The following is an 18,527-nucleotide window of genomic DNA, read 5'->3' as shown; positions in this document are numbered from 1 at the left end:
TCTCTCTTTTTCAAATACACACGTGGGCTCGCGCGCGCAAATACACACACACACACACACACACAGGGGCTCAGGATGAGAAACGCGAGAGGTTCTGCACACTTGGTGGAGGAGACTGAATTCAGAGCAAGCGGATGCCCCCGAAAGCAGGCTCTGTCTCTTTAAATGGGTTGTAGCAGTGGGGGAGGGGAACTGGCCGGAGCTGGCATTGTCCAGTTTGAACTGAGCACCGGAAGTGAAGGGGCAGGGCCAGGGCCGTGCACTGAGCCCCCGGCCATTGTCCATCTCCAACCAGGGCACTAGCCACCCCCTTGACCAACCCTCTTTATCTCTTAGAAGGGGAGGTTACCTCTTCAAGTAAGAAGATCCTCTACTCCAGTTCCCCCACCAACCTCACTCCTTGGGGAGGGAAGCTCACTAAGGATGGGACTCTGCAGGGAGGCGGGTCTGGGAACCCAAGTGTCCCGAGTGTTGGAAGAAATGCCTCCACCCACCTATCCAACTTCGTCCCTCTCCCTGCGACGGATAGGGACGCGACTGGGATAGGGACAGGATGAGGACAGCTGGAGGAGAGAGGAACACACTTAAAACCTCTTTGGGTTCCTCCTGCTCTCCCGGGAAGCACCACGTGGAGTCAATTTTAGACACAGATTTGGAAGGAAAGATGGGAGGATTTTTTTTTTTTTTTTTTAACTCAGATGGAGTTGGGAGCACTTTGAGAGATCTAGAAAAACTGTCGGAAACTCAGGGAGGCAGAGACACTCAGTTAGTCAGAGACATCCCCTTGAGAAGCAGCGCCCTGGGTCAGGACTGGAGATCAGCCCTGCTGGGTCTCCAGCCTCCCCCCTGCTTCCCCATCCCAGGCTTCCTAATGTCCTGAACTCCAGGTCTATCTAAGCACACGGGGGTGGGGGGTGAGAGCGGGTCAGCGCCAAGCAGCCGGGTCAGCTCGGAGGCCTGAAGGGGAAGGGAGGGGGAGGGGCGCTCAAGAGCTGGGGGAGGGGGAGGGCTCATCCATTTCTCCCTTGACAGGTGGTTTGAGTCTCTGATTGGCCAGCGCTGCCAGGCTCACACCTCCCTCCCCCAACTCTCTGGAATGTATAATTATCTGCGCGGGGGGTGGGGGTGGTGTGTGAGTGTGTGTGGGAGCAGTCACATGGTTTTAAAACTACCCCCCCCACGAGCCCCCCACCTGTATGCTGCTTTGGGGGCCCCCACTAAGTCGTTAAAGTACAGGATCCCAAATTCCGGGGTACTCAAGACTTCTAGGGCTGACGACCCCCATCTCCAGATGTGTGTGTGGAGAGGGGGTGTCAAACCTCAAGGTTCTGAGAAGGGACACCCCAGAGGTGTCAGAGACCACAGCGATGGGGGAGGGCCGGAGCTGGAGCCAGAGGGAAAGGGAGGGGAAAGAAGAGGGAGGGGAGGGGAGGGGGCTGCCCGCGGGGGGTTGGGTCATTGTCTTTTAGAATTTGGGAGCCTTTGAAAAGCCGTGGGCCCTCCCACCGCTATTGTGCTGGGGAAGATGTAGCAGCCTCTTCTCTGAGCCACCCCTTTGCCTCCGGACTTCTCTGGGGCCAGCAGCCACCCGACCAGGGGCCCGGGGCCGCGGGCTCAGCCGACTACCATGGGCTCTGTGTCAAACCAGCAGTTTGCAGGTTCGAGCTCGGGACTTACTGGGGACACCTTAGGCCTCAGGGGCGCCAAGGAGCCACATAAAAGGGAGGTGGGGAAATGTCCTCCAGACTGACCGAAGGACCTTAAGTCTGTGCGGCCTCCTGCTTCAGGGGCCATTTCTGGACCAAGGAACCCTGGTGTCCCAGTGGCGTGCACGCCGAGGCTACAGGGGCGGGGGGAGAGAAGAGGAGGGGCCTGTCCCGCCATCTATCCCTGGGCAACGTGTTGTGGGAAGAGGAGCAAAACTTTTGGGGCAACGCTGGCTTCGGTGTAAGCTTGGGGTGCGCGGGAGGCGGCCAGGACAGGTCTCTCCTCGCCAGCTGCTTGGTAGCTGCAGCCACCTGGGTGCCCACCCGCGGGGTGGACTCTCGGGTCTCCCTGCTGGGTCTCGAGAGGGCCCTCCAATTCCGTGGCCCCCCAGTTGAGCGCCCTCCCAACCTCCAGGTGGCTGCGCCAAGGCGCCGGAGGAGGCGCCGGAGGACGCCGCCCGGGCGGCAGAGGAGCCGCAGCTGCTGCACGGTGCCGGCATCTGTAAGTGGTTCAACGTGCGCATGGGGTTCGGCTTCCTGTCCATGACCGCCCGCGCCGGGGTCGCGCTTGACCCCCCGGTGGATGTCTTTGTGCACCAGGTGAGACCGATTCTGGGAACTTTGCCGAGGGAAGGGGATGTTGGCGCGCATATTCAAGGTTGGGCGGACCGACTCGGCTGTCGGATTGAGGGAGATCGCGGGCCCTCATTGTGCGTTCCCATCTGGGCCGTGGCACCCCGTTTCTGAGTCCCCATTGACTCCGACCGGACGGGGTGGGGTGCAGTCTATCATCAGCACCCCCAACCCTTCCCGGAACCCCTCTGGCTTACCACGTGTCTGTTACCTCTTTCCCCTGGGAAGAGGGCAGGGGGCAGGGAGGTGACCCCATGTGGCAGAAACTAAGGTTGTATTGTGCTTGCCGGTGGGGGGAGGGCGAGCAGGCTGGCCAGGGAAGCACATGCCCGTTCAGAGCAGGGCCCTGAGTGCCCAGCGTCTTTCACTAACGTGTGAATGCATCTCCCTGGCGGGAGAGAGGCAGGCAAACCCCTCCGGGATCAGACAGGGGTAAAACCGAGGAAGTCAGCCGGGATCTCCACCCAGGTGGTCACCCAAAACTCAAGCCTGAGTGGGTTTGGCAGATCCTTGAAGGACCTGGGACTTGAAACTCTTCCAGAATACTCATCTTAGGCACATAGTTAACCTACTGGGCTGTTGCCCTGGAATTCTACCCAGAAGGAAAACCTAGGGAGCCCAGGCCTTGAAGATCCCTAGTCCAGGCTGGGAGGGAGTTAGGTCACAACCCCAAGTTCTCAGTTAAAGCAAGGCAGCCTGGTGGGGGTGAAATTCAGTGTCGCAGGGCAGGGGGTGGAGGGAGGCTAGCCTCTGGACCTATTCTCTGCTTGGCATTTATGGCCCTAGACAGCCATTGATTGCTGTCCTAACATTCCAGCCTCGAACAAGAAGCGGGAGACTTCAGGTTTCCCTCCTCCCTGGCTTCCTCTTCCTCTCACCCCCTCCTGAATATCTTTAGAAGTGTTCCGGTGGTCTTGGGACACCAGCCACCCATAACAAGCATGTAAAGGAAGTTGCTGCTTGTGTCCCTTCCACCTTTGGAGGTTTGGTTTTAGACCCGGGAAGGAGAAATTGATAATCTCAGGTCCAGTAGGTTGACACCCAGGCCGGGCAGGGAGGGGTTACTTTGGAGAGGTTGGCTTTAGGAGCCATGGGGGAGGGGAAAGGAGGATGTGGGGATTAAGGGTTGGAGCCTGAGGGATGGTATTCTGGAGGGGGAGGGGTGGAGAAGGGAGATCCTGGGTGGACTGATGGGAGGCTGCAGGAGAGAGTCTCTGTAGCTTGGCCTCCAGTGAGGACACGGTGGGGCGAAACCAGGGAGATAGGAGATCAGGAAGTCAGTTCCTGTTGGGTATTGGGGGTCGCTGGGCTACTCGAACATCCCCTGGGAGGGTGTGCAGTAGGATGCTTAGCTACCTCCTGGCTGTGTCCTGCATGTCCTCCCACTCTTAACCACCCCCCTCCCCCACCCCACGATCAGGCAACTAGTTCTGGCTCGGTCCCCCCTCCCATTGTCTCATTTACATATGTGAATGATAACCCACAGGAAGTAATTGTGGGAGAATGAAGGGAATTGGCCTCTTTAGATCTATTAAATCACTTTATTACAGGAACCAGCTTTGAATGGCCCTCCTCAGCGGGGTAGCCAGCTCTCCCACTCTCCCATTTATCTGATCACAAAGAGATTAAAATCTCTTGGTCTGGAGACAGACTGGACAGCTTCCCCAACTTTGGGAGGCTTGGAATAAAAGAGACCCAACATTTCCTTGCCTCCTTTCCAAAGGCTGCTCAGTAGGGCTGGGAGGAACGTAGCCTCTCATTCATCTAGTGTTCCTTGGTGCTATCCAAATCTCAAGGAAGGTTTTCCTGAACAAATGGACTGTCCCTCAGTCCACTTAACATTAGGGTCAAAAGCTATTGGAAAATAATTGGATGGTATGGAGGAAAGTAGGGACTTTAAGGTTTGGGGAGTGGAGCCTGTACCATGCTCCTTCATATAGGTTATTTGGGAGATCATCTGGACTTTAGGGTCTTGGAATGTCCAGGGACATTCCACAGTTGAATAAGTTATCAAGAGGAGTTGAGCTGGGGGAAGGAATCAAGAATTTGTCTCCCAAACACCCTACACCAATAGTCATAGAGGACAATGATTGGAAATTCCCTGAGCCTTAACCTGGTATGATAGCATGCTGCTGGGACTTGGGTTGATTCTCAAACCCTACGGTAGCAGTACACTGGTCATTACTCTCTCAAGTCCCTGCACTTGAGAAATTTGAAATATCTTCTTGGGGATCTAATGTAGAGGAATGAAGGAGATGCAGGATGATCCTAAAAGTTGTTCTAGGGAAGGAAAGTGTTCCCAAAGTCTATGTGGGAGTAAGGCAGCTCTCTTTAAGAAGAAAACTTCCCCTTCTTTGGCTGCTGGTGGTGGGTACCCTAGAGCCTGAGGTGGTGAGAAGGATGATTGTCCTGATGAAACTCTGCCAGGGGAGAGGTTCAGGAAGCCCCTTTCTAAGAAAAGAGGAAAAGGAGGGGAAACAACGTTTTCTTTTCCTTTCCAAGGTTGGGCTTATTTGGTTCACAACATTCTATTCACTACTGTTCTTGTGCTCCCTCTCAAAACCCTGTCCTCCAGGAGTTGAATAGGAAAGAAAACCTACCCTTAACCCTTAAAAAAAAAAAATCAGGGCAAAGATATTTCTCTAAACAACTCTTTTATTTAGACACCCATCTTCAGATCTAGAACTCTCTGCTTGTCCCTGGGGTTAGGAGAGTTTAAGAATCCCAATGGCAGATCCCCAGCCCTTAAGTCAAAGTTTCTCAACCTCAACACTTGTGATATTTTGAGAAGGATAACTCTTTGTTCAGGGCATCCCTGGGTTGTGCCAAAACCCCCCTGGGAGGTAGAACCCCCCCCCATAATTGAGAACGTTATACAGGGAAATCAGGAGCAAGAAAGCCCTAAACTGTTTTCCTAAGATTCAGCAAGAATTTTGAAATCTTCACAGCCATTTTAAGAGTTTTGCTTAACTCCTGTTTCTTGTGGCTCCCCAAACCCTAAGATTTGTACAAATTTGAGAACAAGAAAAGGCTCCCTGCTTCATCTACAGTGGCTCAGAACCCAAATATGTTTAAGGTGGCTTTCTAGGTAAAGGGCTGTATTGGAAGGCCTGGAGGCCCAAGTCTCAGGGACCAAGTTTGGCTTAGGAGAAAAAAAACTTCAATACCGAGAAACTGTTAACAGCTGAAGCCACGTGGCTTGCTTTTTCTGCAAAGGGTGAGTGGGAGAGCAACCTCAGGCAGGGTCTGGATTAGGATTTCGGGTGGGGTGGGGAAGAGAGGGAGAATGTAATGAGATCTTTCCCACATGGTTTATAACCTTACTGGTGCCTCTGATTACTTGTCTCATGTCTAGTTAGTGATGTGCTTGTCTTATCGCCTCTAACTTAGAAGCTCTTCTGAAGAGCAGGATTGGCTGTCTGGTTAGTTTCTTCCCTTGTCTGTATTTGGGCTGAAGGAATGAGGATGAAGTAAGGAGCTCCTGAGTCATTTACAGTTTTGGGGCCTTGTCAGTCAGTAGAGGTCCTCCCCCAGAGAAAAAGACTGGAGATAAGGGAGAGAGCATTAGCTGATCACTGTTCTTTCCGGACTGCTAAAATAGGGCTGTGCTCTTAGATGCCCCGTGAAAGTTTGTGGTGTAAATGTCACAGTGTTGAGACCCAGATAGGATCCTCTAGTTTTTGCTTATGGGCTGGAAGCAAGCCACAGGTTTGGTGGTCATTCATTAGCTTTTCATTTTAACAGGACAAATCAGATTTTAAAAAAGTAAGTGAACCACCCTGATTTTCAGAAAAGTTGGTAGAGGTTAGTTTGAGCATTATGGGATCTTCTTGGGTCTTTTTCTGAAGAGACATGCTTTCTAGACAGTACCCCAAGTGTAATGGTTGTACTGCTATCCAGAGTGAGCTTTCAATATGAGAAACTTGTCACCTCTCAGCTGGTGACACTACTGCCTGGCTGGTAAGTGGTTTTTAGTGACTTTCCCGAGGGCAAGGTTGTATCTTGAACATTCCTGATCAAACAATTCTATTAGAAGTGCCTGTTGGGTGTGGAGGGGACTGCTCTAGGCAAAGCCTCTACCCGTCCCTTCTTCCTGCAGGCATGAGTAACAATTACTATCTATATTAAGTTTGGGGTCAGGCAGTGTGGGGAAAGAGGAGGAGAAAGTTTTCAGGAATAGTACATAATTGGTACAGAGTAATTTCTTTCTTTCTTTTTGTACAGAGTAATTTCAAATTAATCTCAGCTTGGAGTTATTTAATTCAGATAGGAACTCAAAGTCTAGGAAGAGTAAATGGTTTTTGTAAAGGGTAAAGAGCACAAGAACAACTAACTGGGTTTCTGGCTTAAAACTGCAGGACCCTTTCTTCTATGCCCTTTGGGTGAGGACCCTTTCTTCTATGCCGTTTAGGTGGGTAGGGGCCTAGTGAGAAGTCAGCTCCCTAACCTTGAAAGTTTGGTCCCCTTGAAACTCTTTCCTGAAGACAGAAGATCCTTGCCCTGGGGAGATGGGGAGATTAAAGCTCTGATTCTCAGTTAAGAATCAGGCAGCTCCTTTGGTCTCTCCAGCCACCTTTAAGCAGACAGACTGATGAGCAGCACCATCTGGTGGAGAACTCCAGGCAGGAGCTGGTGGTCCTGGCTGTGTGTGAGCAGAAGTGGTATGTGAGGTGCTGGCAGCCTCTGGTTCTGGACTGATCTCTTTCCTCAACCCTCCCTGACACATCCTCAAATAAACTGCTTCTGGTAGAACCGGTTGGTTTCCTTAGCCCCTACCAAACCCTACCTTCAGGAATGAAGCTCAGGTAGGCCCATGGTGACACCTCAGGACTGAGTCATTTCTTTTATCTGCTTCCTTTACTTATATATAGCTATTAGAAAGTTTTAAAATGTGTATATGTGATTTGCGTTACATTGCATAGCACAGGGCTGTAGGGTCAGGCTAGTTGCAGGTAGAGTGGCTCTACCTCCCATTGAATTTGGGCGAGGTGCTTCATTTGTCTGCTTTGTGACCTTGGCTGTAACACAGGGTCATATAATAAGGCCTACCTGGCAGGCTTGGTATAAGGGTTAAGTGCTTAGAGCTCTGCTTAGCCTATAGTAAGCATGGATAGATGTCAGCAACTTTGGATAGTGGAGAACTTGGTTTATTCCACAAATATTCACGTACTGCTCGGTGTCTAGAACCGAAGGGATGGACCCACACTAGACAGTCATGAGCTGGAGTGGCGCTAAGGTTGCCAAAAACACAGGAACCCAAACTTTGAACCCTGAGACCAAAGCAAGTTTGCTGAAATTCTCCCTGCCACTTCAGTGGAAGGAGTGATGGGATTAAAAATGGGCATTGTTGGGCAGCCCGGGTGGCTCAGTGGTTTAGTGCCGCCTTCAGCCCAGGGCCTGATCCAGTCCCGAGTCCGGCTCCCTGTGTGGAGCCTGCGTCTCCCTCTGCCTGTGTCTCTGCCTCTCTGCCTCTCTCTCTCATGAATAAATAAATGAAATCTTAAAGGGGGGGAGGGGCATTGTTGGAGCCAGTTATCATGGAATCAGACCCGCAGCTTTTACAAATGATTAAAGAATCAGTGTGCCTGATCTTCGTAGAGCAAGTTTCAAGGAAATTTCCTCTGCTTTTTTACTGTACATTCCCTGAGTGGTCCCTAAGCTCCTTTATATCAACTGCTTGAAGCCATAGCTTGATGCTGGGATGGAGTATTTGATGAGGGGGAGGTTAGTGTAGACAGTGCTGGGGTATGAAGGAAGCAGAAGATCTAAATATTGAACTGGCCCCAGTCCTTCTGTGCCATCCAAAAGAAGAAATGCCTCCTGCAACTTTTCTGTCTGGTTAAATGCCACCCTCCCGCATCCATCCCCACCCTCTATGTGCTGCCCACCTCCTGCCTGAAGAAACTGGGTAAGGAAGATGGAAAGGAAGCCTGCCTCCTCCACTAACCTTTAAAATAATTTATCTGAAGAAATGACCCTCATTCATTTTCCTGCATAAAGGATTTGACCAAAGGTAACGAGTTGGGGCGGGGGGCGCAGAGGTGTCCTGTGTAGTTCTATCCGTGGAAGGCTGGGATGGCAGGTCAGGGAGAAAGAAGGAATGGCTGCTGGTGGCGCCGTTGGCAGACCCAGCAGGCTTGACTGGGGAAGAAAGGGGTGTCTATCCGTTTCTCTCCGTGACCATAACCCCAACGTGGAGAGGAAGGAACTGATGAATGTGGTGAATGTGGTGAATGTGGGGTAGGGGGTAGTGGGGGGAAGCTGCAGCCTCTGGAACTCCAGGAATCTGACCACCAGAACCAACCAGTGTCAACTCTTTGTTTCCTGGGGCTGGGCTCTATTGGGGGAGCTCAAGCCTTGCCCCTCCCCCCCAGGCCTTTTCTTTTTCGGAGGGGATGGGGAGAGGGGCGGGCCCTGCTTTGTGTGTGGTTGGGGGGTGGGGTGGGGGTGGTAGCAAGAATTTCAGGCTCCTTTCTGATGCAGGCCCTGTGAGGCCAGCTCAGTGGGGCTGCACAGTGATTACCTATCTGATAAGAGAGGAATTCAAACTATGTGCTGTAGAAAGGGGCGGGGTGGGGGGGCAGGGAGCCACCCCTGGAGACCACCAGTCTAAATCTTGACTGGCTATGGTAAGGTGTCTGCAGGGTTATTTTTTTAACTATGAGAGTCTTAAATAGACCTCAGATACTCCAGTGATGCAGTGTGTGACCCAAGAGGACAATTCAATTTCACATTGCTCCCACTGCTGTTGTCTTGTTCCCCCAGTAAGCCTGGGAGGTGTAGATGGATATTTTTCTGAGTTTCCGCAGTTATAAAAACCAGAGTTAAAATTTTGAGTCTTTTGACACTTGGATCTCACCGTTACTCTGCCCTGATCCAGTCTGAAGGGGTTGATAATTGCTACTCATGGAGGATTTGTGTGGCTGGGCTATGCGTTAACTACTCTTCCTGCATAACCTCATAGCTCCTCCATAAAATTAATATTTGCTCCATTTTATAGGTCAGTGCAGAAAGGAGAGAATAGGCCCTCAGACCCCAAACCCTTGTTCTTATCACTAACGGCTGAATCACAACTGAAACTGGGAGTTCCCAGCCTCAGAGCCCATTAGCCAAATGGGAGGACCTGGGATTATACCTCCTGACCCAACTGGCTTGTCCCAGCTAAATAAGAATCTACAAGTCAAATCTTCTTCTTCTTCTTCTTCTTCTTCTTCTTTTTTTTTTTTTTTTAAGATTTTATATAGTTTATCCATGAGAGACAGAGAGAGGGAGAAAGAAAGAGAGGCAGAGACACAGGCAGAGTGAGAAGCCGGCTCCATGCAGGGAGCCTGATGCCGGACTCGATCCCGGGACTCCAGGATCACGTCCTGGGCGGGAGGCAGGCCCTAAACCACTGAGCCACCCAGGGATCCCCTCTACAAGTCAAATCTAACTTCAAATCAGGATGGTTTCTGTGCAACAGGAAAGGGGAAAGAGCCCTTCACTTTTCTGCAGTGTTTTTATTTCCTGCCATAACTCTGCCCCTTCCTTCATATCAACATTGGGGGAGGGTAGCAGTCCTCTTGTCCAGGCTGTTCCAGTGGGAAGGAAAAGAAGGGAGAGGCTATTCCTATGATGGAACTGGTGGACAAAAGCTACAGATAATAATACTTGAAGTATTTGCTGAGCACATTCTTGATGTTACCATGCCCAGATAATCTTCATTAGAGGCTTAGGTGGATAACTTATTGTTATCCCATTCTCTGAAGGAGCTGAAGGCCAGAGGTGAATGATTGACTATGGTCATGCAGCCAAAAACTGGTAGAACCAGCATTTCATTAACTATGATGTCTGGCACTCAAGCTTATGCTCCTAACCAATTACCTCGATGGCATCTTTGTCTTCAGCAATGCCATCTAAATTAAAACAGCAATGTAAATGAGAAATTTGGGATCCCATCTGGCTAAAGAGCATGTTGTGCCTAAGACCTAAGTCCAGTTTGAAATATTCCTAACAATCACCACCTCCATGATATAATAATGTTACTTACTTATGTTCCTTCAAGCTAAGACTGGGTGCACAGTGATCCCTTTTGCTTCTCTGAACCCTATCTTGTACGACAATACCTTGTTGACATTTGACACACTCTTGGATGTTTGACTATAATGGAGTAAAGCTATAACGAAGTCTACTCTGGGGAGGATACAAGAGAGGCTGTGTCCTCCACCAATGTGTACCTGTTGATGTATTAAGTGGCGAGGTGGAATGGACTATGAGCTTTAAGTCAGGAATCTTCGATTCTTCTGACCCTGTTTCTGCCACTCAGCTAGCTATGTGATAAACTCCTATATTTTTTGGAAGACTACCGGGCAGGTGTTGATATTTTTATTTATTTATTTATTTATTTATTTATTTATTTATTTATTTATTTTAATTTTTATTTATTTATGATAGTCACACAGAGAGAGAGAGAGAGGCAGAGACATAGGCAGAGGGAGAAGCACGCTCCATGCACCGGGAGCCCGACGTGGGATTCCATCTCGGGTCTCCAGGATCGCACCCTGGGCCAAAGGCAGGCACCAAACCGCTGCGCCACCCAGGGATCCCGATATTTTTAAATTTAAATTTTGGTATAAATAGTGTTTTAGTGGGATTGTTCCAAGCATTCTAGATCTTTTTTTCCTTCATCAGTATTACCTAGTCATCTTTCCAAGTCCAATAATTCAGATTTACCTCTTGGCTCATTGGTTCATTCAAAAATGTATTAGGTGTTAAATATTGTGATTCTTTTTTTCTTACTGTTTTATAGTCACTTTCTTGTAGCTTTATCAGTCTATCTGACTTGACTTTTACAGGTTTTTTTTTAACATTTTAATATTTATATCCTCTGGAATGTATTTTGTGTACATGTGTTATAAAGTGCAGAAGTCTGGCTCAAAATGGATAGCTAATTTTCTCTACAGTTTTGAACTGTTTTTCCTTACCTGTTGATATCTCTATATATACTTGGATCTCTTAGTTCTAATATTCTGTCCCATTGTCTTGTCATTCTTCATTGTATAGATACACTTACTTGTCTCTCTCTTTGTATTGTATTTTATTTTATTTATTTATTCATGAGAGACACACACACACACACACACACACACAGAGGCAGAGACACAGGCAGTGGGAGAAGCAGGCTCCATGCAAGGAGCCTGAAATGGGACTTGATCCCTGGTCTCCAGGATCACACCCTAGACTGGAGGTGGTGTTAAACCACTGAGCCACCCAGGCTGCCCTAGTTGTCTCTTTCTTAATCATAAGTTACAGACATCAAGTACCTTTATCATTAAATATTTCAGCGTCTATTTTCAAAACTAGGGTCATTCTCTTTCATAATCTCAGTAGTACAAAGATCAAAATTTGGGCATTTCACATTGAAACATTTATCTATATTCTGTATGCAAATTTTAAGTTGTCCTAATGTTTTTTTCCCGGTTCCAGGACCCAATCAAGGCGCATGCCTTGCACTTAATTGTTTAGTTTCTGTACTTATTCAGACTTCTTCATGACCTCAAATTTTTAAAGTATACAAGGCTGTTATTTTATATTTTTAAAGTGTACAAGGCTGTTATTTTATTTTATTTATTTTATTTTATTTTATTTTTTGTTGCAAGGCTGTTATTTTATATTTTACAATTTTATAGTTGTTGATTTCTCTTCCTTTCTTTTTCTTTAAGTAATCTCTACACCCAACACGGGACTTAAATTCATGACCGCAAGATCAAGATTTGCACACTCCACCCAACAAGCCAGTCAGGCACCCCTATTTGTTGACTTATTATGAATGCTAAGTTTAAGAATTTTCCATCTGTTCTATTTTAGTTTAAGTGAGAATAACTTACCAAAAATGTTACAGCATCTTTTTTTTTTTTTTTTTTTTTAAGGTTTTATTTATTTATTCATGAGAGACACAGAAAGAGGCAGAGGCAGGGAAGCAGGCTCCATGCAGGGAGCCCGATGTGGAACTCGATCCCCAGACTCTGGGATCACACACTGAGCCAAAGGCAGATGCTGAACCTCTGAGCCATCCAGGCATCCCTACAGCATCTGTTTATGTAATGATTGTTCTTTGTTAACATAACTTGGATCCCTTGTGCTTCGTTGTGGTTACTCTTTGAATTGACAGTTTTGCTGATAACATGGAAGTGTTCTCACACTTGTGCTTCAGATCTTACAAGAATGTGTGTATGTAGGTTTTGGTGTAGGAATGGAGGCTAACATTCAAATCTACCATGTTTCCCTTCCCTAGAGCAAGCTGCACATGGAGGGCTTCCGGAGCCTGAAGGAGGGTGAGGCGGTGGAGTTCACCTTTAAGAAGTCTGCTAAAGGCTTAGAATCTATCCGGGTCACTGGACCTGGTGGAGTATTTTGTATTGGAAGTGAGAGGCGGCCCAAAGGGAAGAACATGCAGAAGCGCAGATCAAAGGGAGACAGGTATGAAGGCCACTTGAATGGAGAGAGGTCTCCCGATCTAGCACCTTTCTTGGACCAGGATGCCAAAGACCAAATGAAGCCTGTGATTCCTAGCAACATCTGGGTGTTCGTGGTTTCTGCCTTTGGATGTGGGAGGTGGGGAAAGCGCCCTAGGTAAGGAAGGCATTTGACCTAACTCTTCTACTTGACAGGCAGTTTTTGTTCTGTGAGCTCTAGCCTCAATTGCTAGTTAGGGATAGTGATGCTAGCATCACATGATTATTTTACTTTTTATTATATTTTTAAAGATTGAGTTAATTATTTGAGATAGAGAGCAGGAGCTTGGGAGCAGTGGGAGAGGAAGAAGAAGGCTGGATCCCAGGACCCCAGGATCATGACTTGAGCCGAAGGCAAACGCTTAACTGACTGAGCCACCCAGGCTCCCCTTCACAGGATTATTTTAGAAGCAAAGGAGACCGTGGATGTGAAAATCTTAAGTGACGGGGTCGAGCTGGTGTACATACCTGTTGCTTCTTCACTAAGTCTCCAAATGGCTGGTTTCTTTTGTCTTCACTCTGTGCTGGAACAGATCATATAGTCTGACTCCTTTAATTTTCTCTATTTTTAGTGAATGACAGGTACCTTTTTTTTTTTTTTTAAGATTTTATTTATTTATTCACGAGAAACACAGAGAGAGAGGCAGACACTCAGGCAGAGGAAGAAGCAGGTTCCATGCAGGGAGCCCGATGTGGGACTCCCAGGTCTCTAGGATCACGCCCTGGGCTGAAGGTGGCACTAAACCGCTGAGCCACCCGTGCTGCCTGACAGGTACCCTTTCTTAAGGGTACAGTAGCATCTCACTTTTCTCCTGAATTACAGTTCCCAGTTGGGGTCCATAATTTACTTTTTTTTTACTTCAGTATTTTCAGGTTGACCTGAATCTGAAGATCCATGTAAATAATTACAGATTTTGAAGAACTTAAGAGTTATCAGTCATGGTCCTGTCCTTCCTTTTGTAAGTGGGGAAATTGGTTTCCAGGAAGGGGAGTGAGCATAGTAACTGACCAGAGCCCAGGTGTCCTCACTCAGAGGAAGGCTTCTGCTCTTACTCCTTTCTCAATTTTACCATTCTGCTTTGTACTAGGTGCTACAACTGTGGAGGTCTAGACCACCATGCCAAGGAATGCAAGCTGCCACCCCAGCCCAAGAAGTGCCATTTCTGCCAGAGCATCAGCCATATGGTAGCCTCGTGTCCACTGAAGGCCCAGCAGGCCCCCAGCTCACAGGGAAAGCCAGCCTACTTTCGGGAGGAAGAAGAAGAAGAGATCCATAGCCCTGCCCTACTCCCAGAGGCCCAGAATTGAGCTACAGTGGGTGGGGGTAATTCTTTTTGTGATCAGGAAGTTTGGAGGAGCAGGCATCAATCGGCAGAGTGGAGAAAGTGGGGACAAGGTGGGTAGGGGGCAGCTGGCTCTGCCATATATCTCAGGCCAGGGTCCCACAGCATCACCCCCTCTTCCCTCTTGGCAGGGTAGGGGGGAAGGGGTGAGGCAAATGAATTACAACCGTGCTCTATCCAAATGCTTGTGGAGAGTTCTGAAGAAAATCCCTCCCCGTGTGCTTTACCTGAGTCTCCACCCTCAGATCTCCAGCTTTTGAAAGTAGCGTGGATAGGGAAGTTGTTTTCCTTTCAAAGAAGGACATGTAATAATAATTTTTCCCATGCCAGAGTGTAGAGATGAAGCATGAGACCAGATTGATGGGCCCAACCCATGACCACTATATTCTATGGGGAGGGAATCTCTAAGGGGTAAGGCAGGGGTTTTCTACATCTTGTCCCATAACCCACTCTTGGGATAGGGTGCTGAGGACTATCCCAAGCAATGGGTTGTGACAGTAGCCACAGGGATTGTTGTGTTGGAGCTACAGACCTCCTGCTCCTAAGCTTAATCCCACCCATTCTGGGCTGATAGGATTTTATTTATTTGCTCCCTTGGACAACCGCACCTTGGGCCCCACTTTCTCCAGGATGCCAACTGCACTAGCTGTGTGCGAATGACGTATCTTGTGCATTTTAACTTTTTTTTTCGTAATATAAATATTCTGGTTTTTGTATTTTTGTGTATTTTAATCTTAAGGCCCTCATTCCTGCACTGTGTTCTCAGGTACATGAGCAATCTCAGGGATAAGTCAGCAGCAGCTCCAGGTCTGCACAGCAGGAATACTTTTTTGTTTTATCACCAGGGAGAACAACTATTTGGAGTGCATAGCCTATTGAACTACCTCATTTTTGCCAATTAGAGCTGGCTTTTCTGCCATAGTGTTCTCTTGAAACCCCTCTACCTTCAGTGTTCCATGGGAGATGAGATTTTAACTCAGTTGCTCCATGATTTGATCTCCTTCTAGTGGAAGATTGGAAATTGGTCTAAACAGGAAAAGCTGGTATAGGAAGTAACGTTAGGAGAGGCTGCACCAACTAAAAGGTGCGGAGGGGAAGCCAGGATTAGTTGAGGGTTGTCTATACGTGTAATAAAGGATTCCTGTTCCAGACTTCTAATCCCAGGGCACGGGACTCACTTTACATACCGGATCCATCCTTTGCTGGATTGGGCTAGGCCTACCATGCACAACAGGGTGTGTGTGTGTGTGTGCGTGCGTGCGCGTGTTTTAAAGATGAGTTGGTAAGGATAGGTTTAAGAATAGTAACTCTGGAACCCATCTTGAGCTGCCCAGGGATGCGGTGTATGAAGCAAAGGCTAACTTTCTTAACCTTTATAAATTCTGGGCTTTTCTTGTTGACTTCCAGAGAGACCATAAGCCATGGCTTCTTTGCAGTGTCCAGAGCCAGTGTCCTGCCCTGCTGCAGCAGTGATTAGTGTCGTGGTAGTTAAAGGATAAAAGAAGGTTTTACTTAATATGCTGTGAGATCACCACAAACCTACCTCACTGTGTTGAAATGGGGCAGATGCAATAGAACACATTGGGTGATGTGTGTCTGATCCTGGGTTCTTGTCTCCCCTGCTTGCTGCCCCCTCTAGTGATTGTATTTGTCTGGGTTTTGTAGGTTTTCATGAATAGCTGATTGGGTGATTGCTAGGTGGCCTGGTTTGTGTAAATATAATGTGTTGGTCTTCTCCATGTTCTTTCGGGGTTTTATTGTTTACAAACTTCTTTTTTGTATTGAGAAAAATAGCCAAAGCATCTTTGACAAAAGGTTCTGCACCAGGAAAAGAAACTGGAACATAGCTTGGTGACCCCTCTTGAAGTGTGGCGGCCTTGGACTATCCTTTTGTGTTCTCTCCCCGTATTTCCTTTTTTGGGCCAGACCTTCTGTCCTAAAAACTTAACTCCTACCCTACCCTTCTCCTATCCCTCCTTCCAAGAAAAAGCCCCACACCTACACATTTCACGTTCTAAAGAAGCGAAGAACACTTCCTCCCTTGTTCCCAATCTCCTGTGTCAAGACCATTCCTTGATGTGATTCATACTAATACACTTGTATTTGGATGGAACAAACCTACTTTAATCTCTCCAGGCTGAGGGTAGAGGGAAGCAGAAGCAACGAGGGGGGCCTTGAATGTAGAAAGTAGGGTCAGGAGACCAAGAAAGGAAGATGAATGTATATCAAGTCACTCAGGAACTTTTATGCAGGTGCAAGAAACTTCTGTCAAAGTGGCCACAAGATTGTTTAATAGGAGACGGACGAATGTAACTCCCATGTTTACTGCTAGAAACCAAAGCTTTGTGAAATCTTGAATTTATTGGGGCGGGGAGGGGGGTGGTGGTAGGAAAGCTGTACCTATCTGTTCTTAACCTGATCCCTTCCCCTCATTTCTGAACTGCAGGAGACTGAGCCCTCTTGGGCTTTAGTGACTCCATCTCTGGGGAGTGTTTATTTGATGGTTGATGTTGCTGTGCCGGGTACTTCCTTTCCCACTTGCTATTGTCTTGTAACACACATGCGGACCCTTTTCCCTCTCTCTTTACCTTGGGAAAATACAATGAATAAAAACTTATTGGTACTGAAACTGTCCTCTTGTTGGATCTTTAGGGTGTTTTCCATAATTCCTACCTTCTTGGATTGGGACACAGAAACCCCAGAAGAACCGTTAAATTTCCTGTTCAGCCATTTTGTTAAAAATGAATCTTGAAAATTCAGTCTTCTTAGCACCTCATTACAGTGGATTTTTGTTTCTAGTTAAGGCCTCTTGTCCTTTTCCTTGGAAGCTGCCACATTCAAGAGGGGATTAGGAGCTTGGCATGCATAAGAATGGGGTTGCCTGTGCCACTGGCTGGGATGAAAGGATGGGGCCATGGTTTGGGGCATGAGACCCTAATACTTTCTCCCCTGCTCCTCAAAGCCCTTTACAAATCTTAATTAATTAACCCCCTGCAGCACCCCAGGGAGGGAAATATGTGGGACTAGGGAAATTGAGGCCAGAGGAAGTAACACTGATTAGCTATACAAAAACGCTAACATGTTCTTTGAACACAAGTGTGCTAGCCTTCTAATGAACATTGTATTTTAAAACATCTAGTGCCCCCCGCCCCCCAAAAAAGGATGATGGTTTAAAAAAAAACAAAACTTGATTGGAGGTATGCCATATATTCTGCAAAATGCACAGAAATGGCAGAACAGGGGTAAGCAGTTTCATACATCCACTGCAGAAACATACCAAAAAGTCAAAGCTGACCATGGAAGAAGCTTCTAAAAGCAAACTACTAAAGGGCCAGGGCGAAAGTGGTCTTCCTGCAAAATTGGAAATAATCAACTGGGCTGAAACTTAATTCCCAGGGTGCAAAGCAGGAAGGATGGAAAAGCTTAAGACTATTCATGGGTGGGTTACTCATTTTTAGGGCTTTCTTTGATGTTTGTTAAAAGTAACCCTTGTCATGAGACACATGATGAACTGGGAGTTACCAGTGTAATAACTTCCTTGTTTCCTTGATGAACATACAATTCCAAAGAGAAACTATAAGAAGGTTCTTTAGAAATTGTAAGGTTGATTTTTTTTTTCCTTTTTTAATTTTGAGAAAATTGAACTCTTAAGTTTCTTTTTGAGTGCCTCAATTTTCCTTAAAGGTTTGGCACAGAGCTTAATGCCTTTGATTTTTCTATGAGGGTTAACAATGGCCTTCCAGTTATCTTCTCAGTCATTCTCAAGAGCAGAGCCCTTTCCAGGCTCAGTCCCATTCTGAGTTGCTCTGGGTAGGTCGTGAGAATCTGAAAATCCTAAAATAGGAGTGCCTTAAATCAGCACAAAATGGATTGATAGGAAGCGCGTCCGTGAGACTGACTAGGGCTAAGAATTTACCAAAGGATCAAATAAACTAAAGAAAACTGCAAACAGTAAATACAGAATTTCAAAGTCTTGAACCAGGACTCCATCGCCCAGTTCTCAGGCGTTCCAGCAAGTAGGGCATCGCCCAACTCCCATTTCGCAACAGTCCTAACCTGCCACTAGCTGCTGAAAAGTTGTGCTTCCGTCCTGGGGATCCCGGGATTCGCGCTCTATTACGGGGTAGCCCGCGCGGGGCCTCCCAATCCTGGTCTACAGATATCCCAGCTCCCCCAGGTGATCGGGTCCCCCAGGCCGGGTCCCCAGCACGTGTCCCGGAGCCTGCACGCCCGCCGCCCGTCACGGGAGCGCGGCTCTCCCGCAGGACCCCCCCTCCGCCCCAACAGCCCTCCCCGACTCTCGGGAGTGCGAATTTCGCCCGGAACGTTGGCACCGCCCCTCCTCCCAGTAC

The 18,527-nt window shown here is 47.7% G+C and overlaps 1 protein-coding gene across 1 annotated transcript; it reads left to right on the top strand.

Moving 5' to 3' along the window:
- The first annotated feature begins 1,627 nt into the window (after positions 1-1,627).
- Positions 1,628-15,121, top strand: LOC119876034 (protein lin-28 homolog A). Its single transcript, XM_038529593.1, has 4 exons — positions 1,628-1,658; positions 2,122-2,306; positions 12,613-12,797; positions 13,921-15,121. Exons 1-4 carry the CDS (start codon positions 1,628-1,630, stop codon positions 14,138-14,140), a joined length of 621 nt encoding a protein of 206 aa, XP_038385521.1. The 3' UTR covers positions 14,141-15,121.
- The last annotated feature ends 3,406 nt before the right edge of the window (positions 15,122-18,527 follow it).

Source organism: Canis lupus, chromosome 2 (assembly GCF_011100685.1).
Source record: "Canis lupus familiaris isolate Mischka breed German Shepherd chromosome 2, alternate assembly UU_Cfam_GSD_1.0, whole genome shotgun sequence".
Classification (NCBI taxonomy): domain Eukaryota; kingdom Metazoa; phylum Chordata; class Mammalia; order Carnivora; family Canidae; genus Canis; species Canis lupus.
The sequence above is the reverse complement of the archived record's forward strand: the minus strand, read 5'-3'. Positions and strand labels throughout refer to the sequence as shown.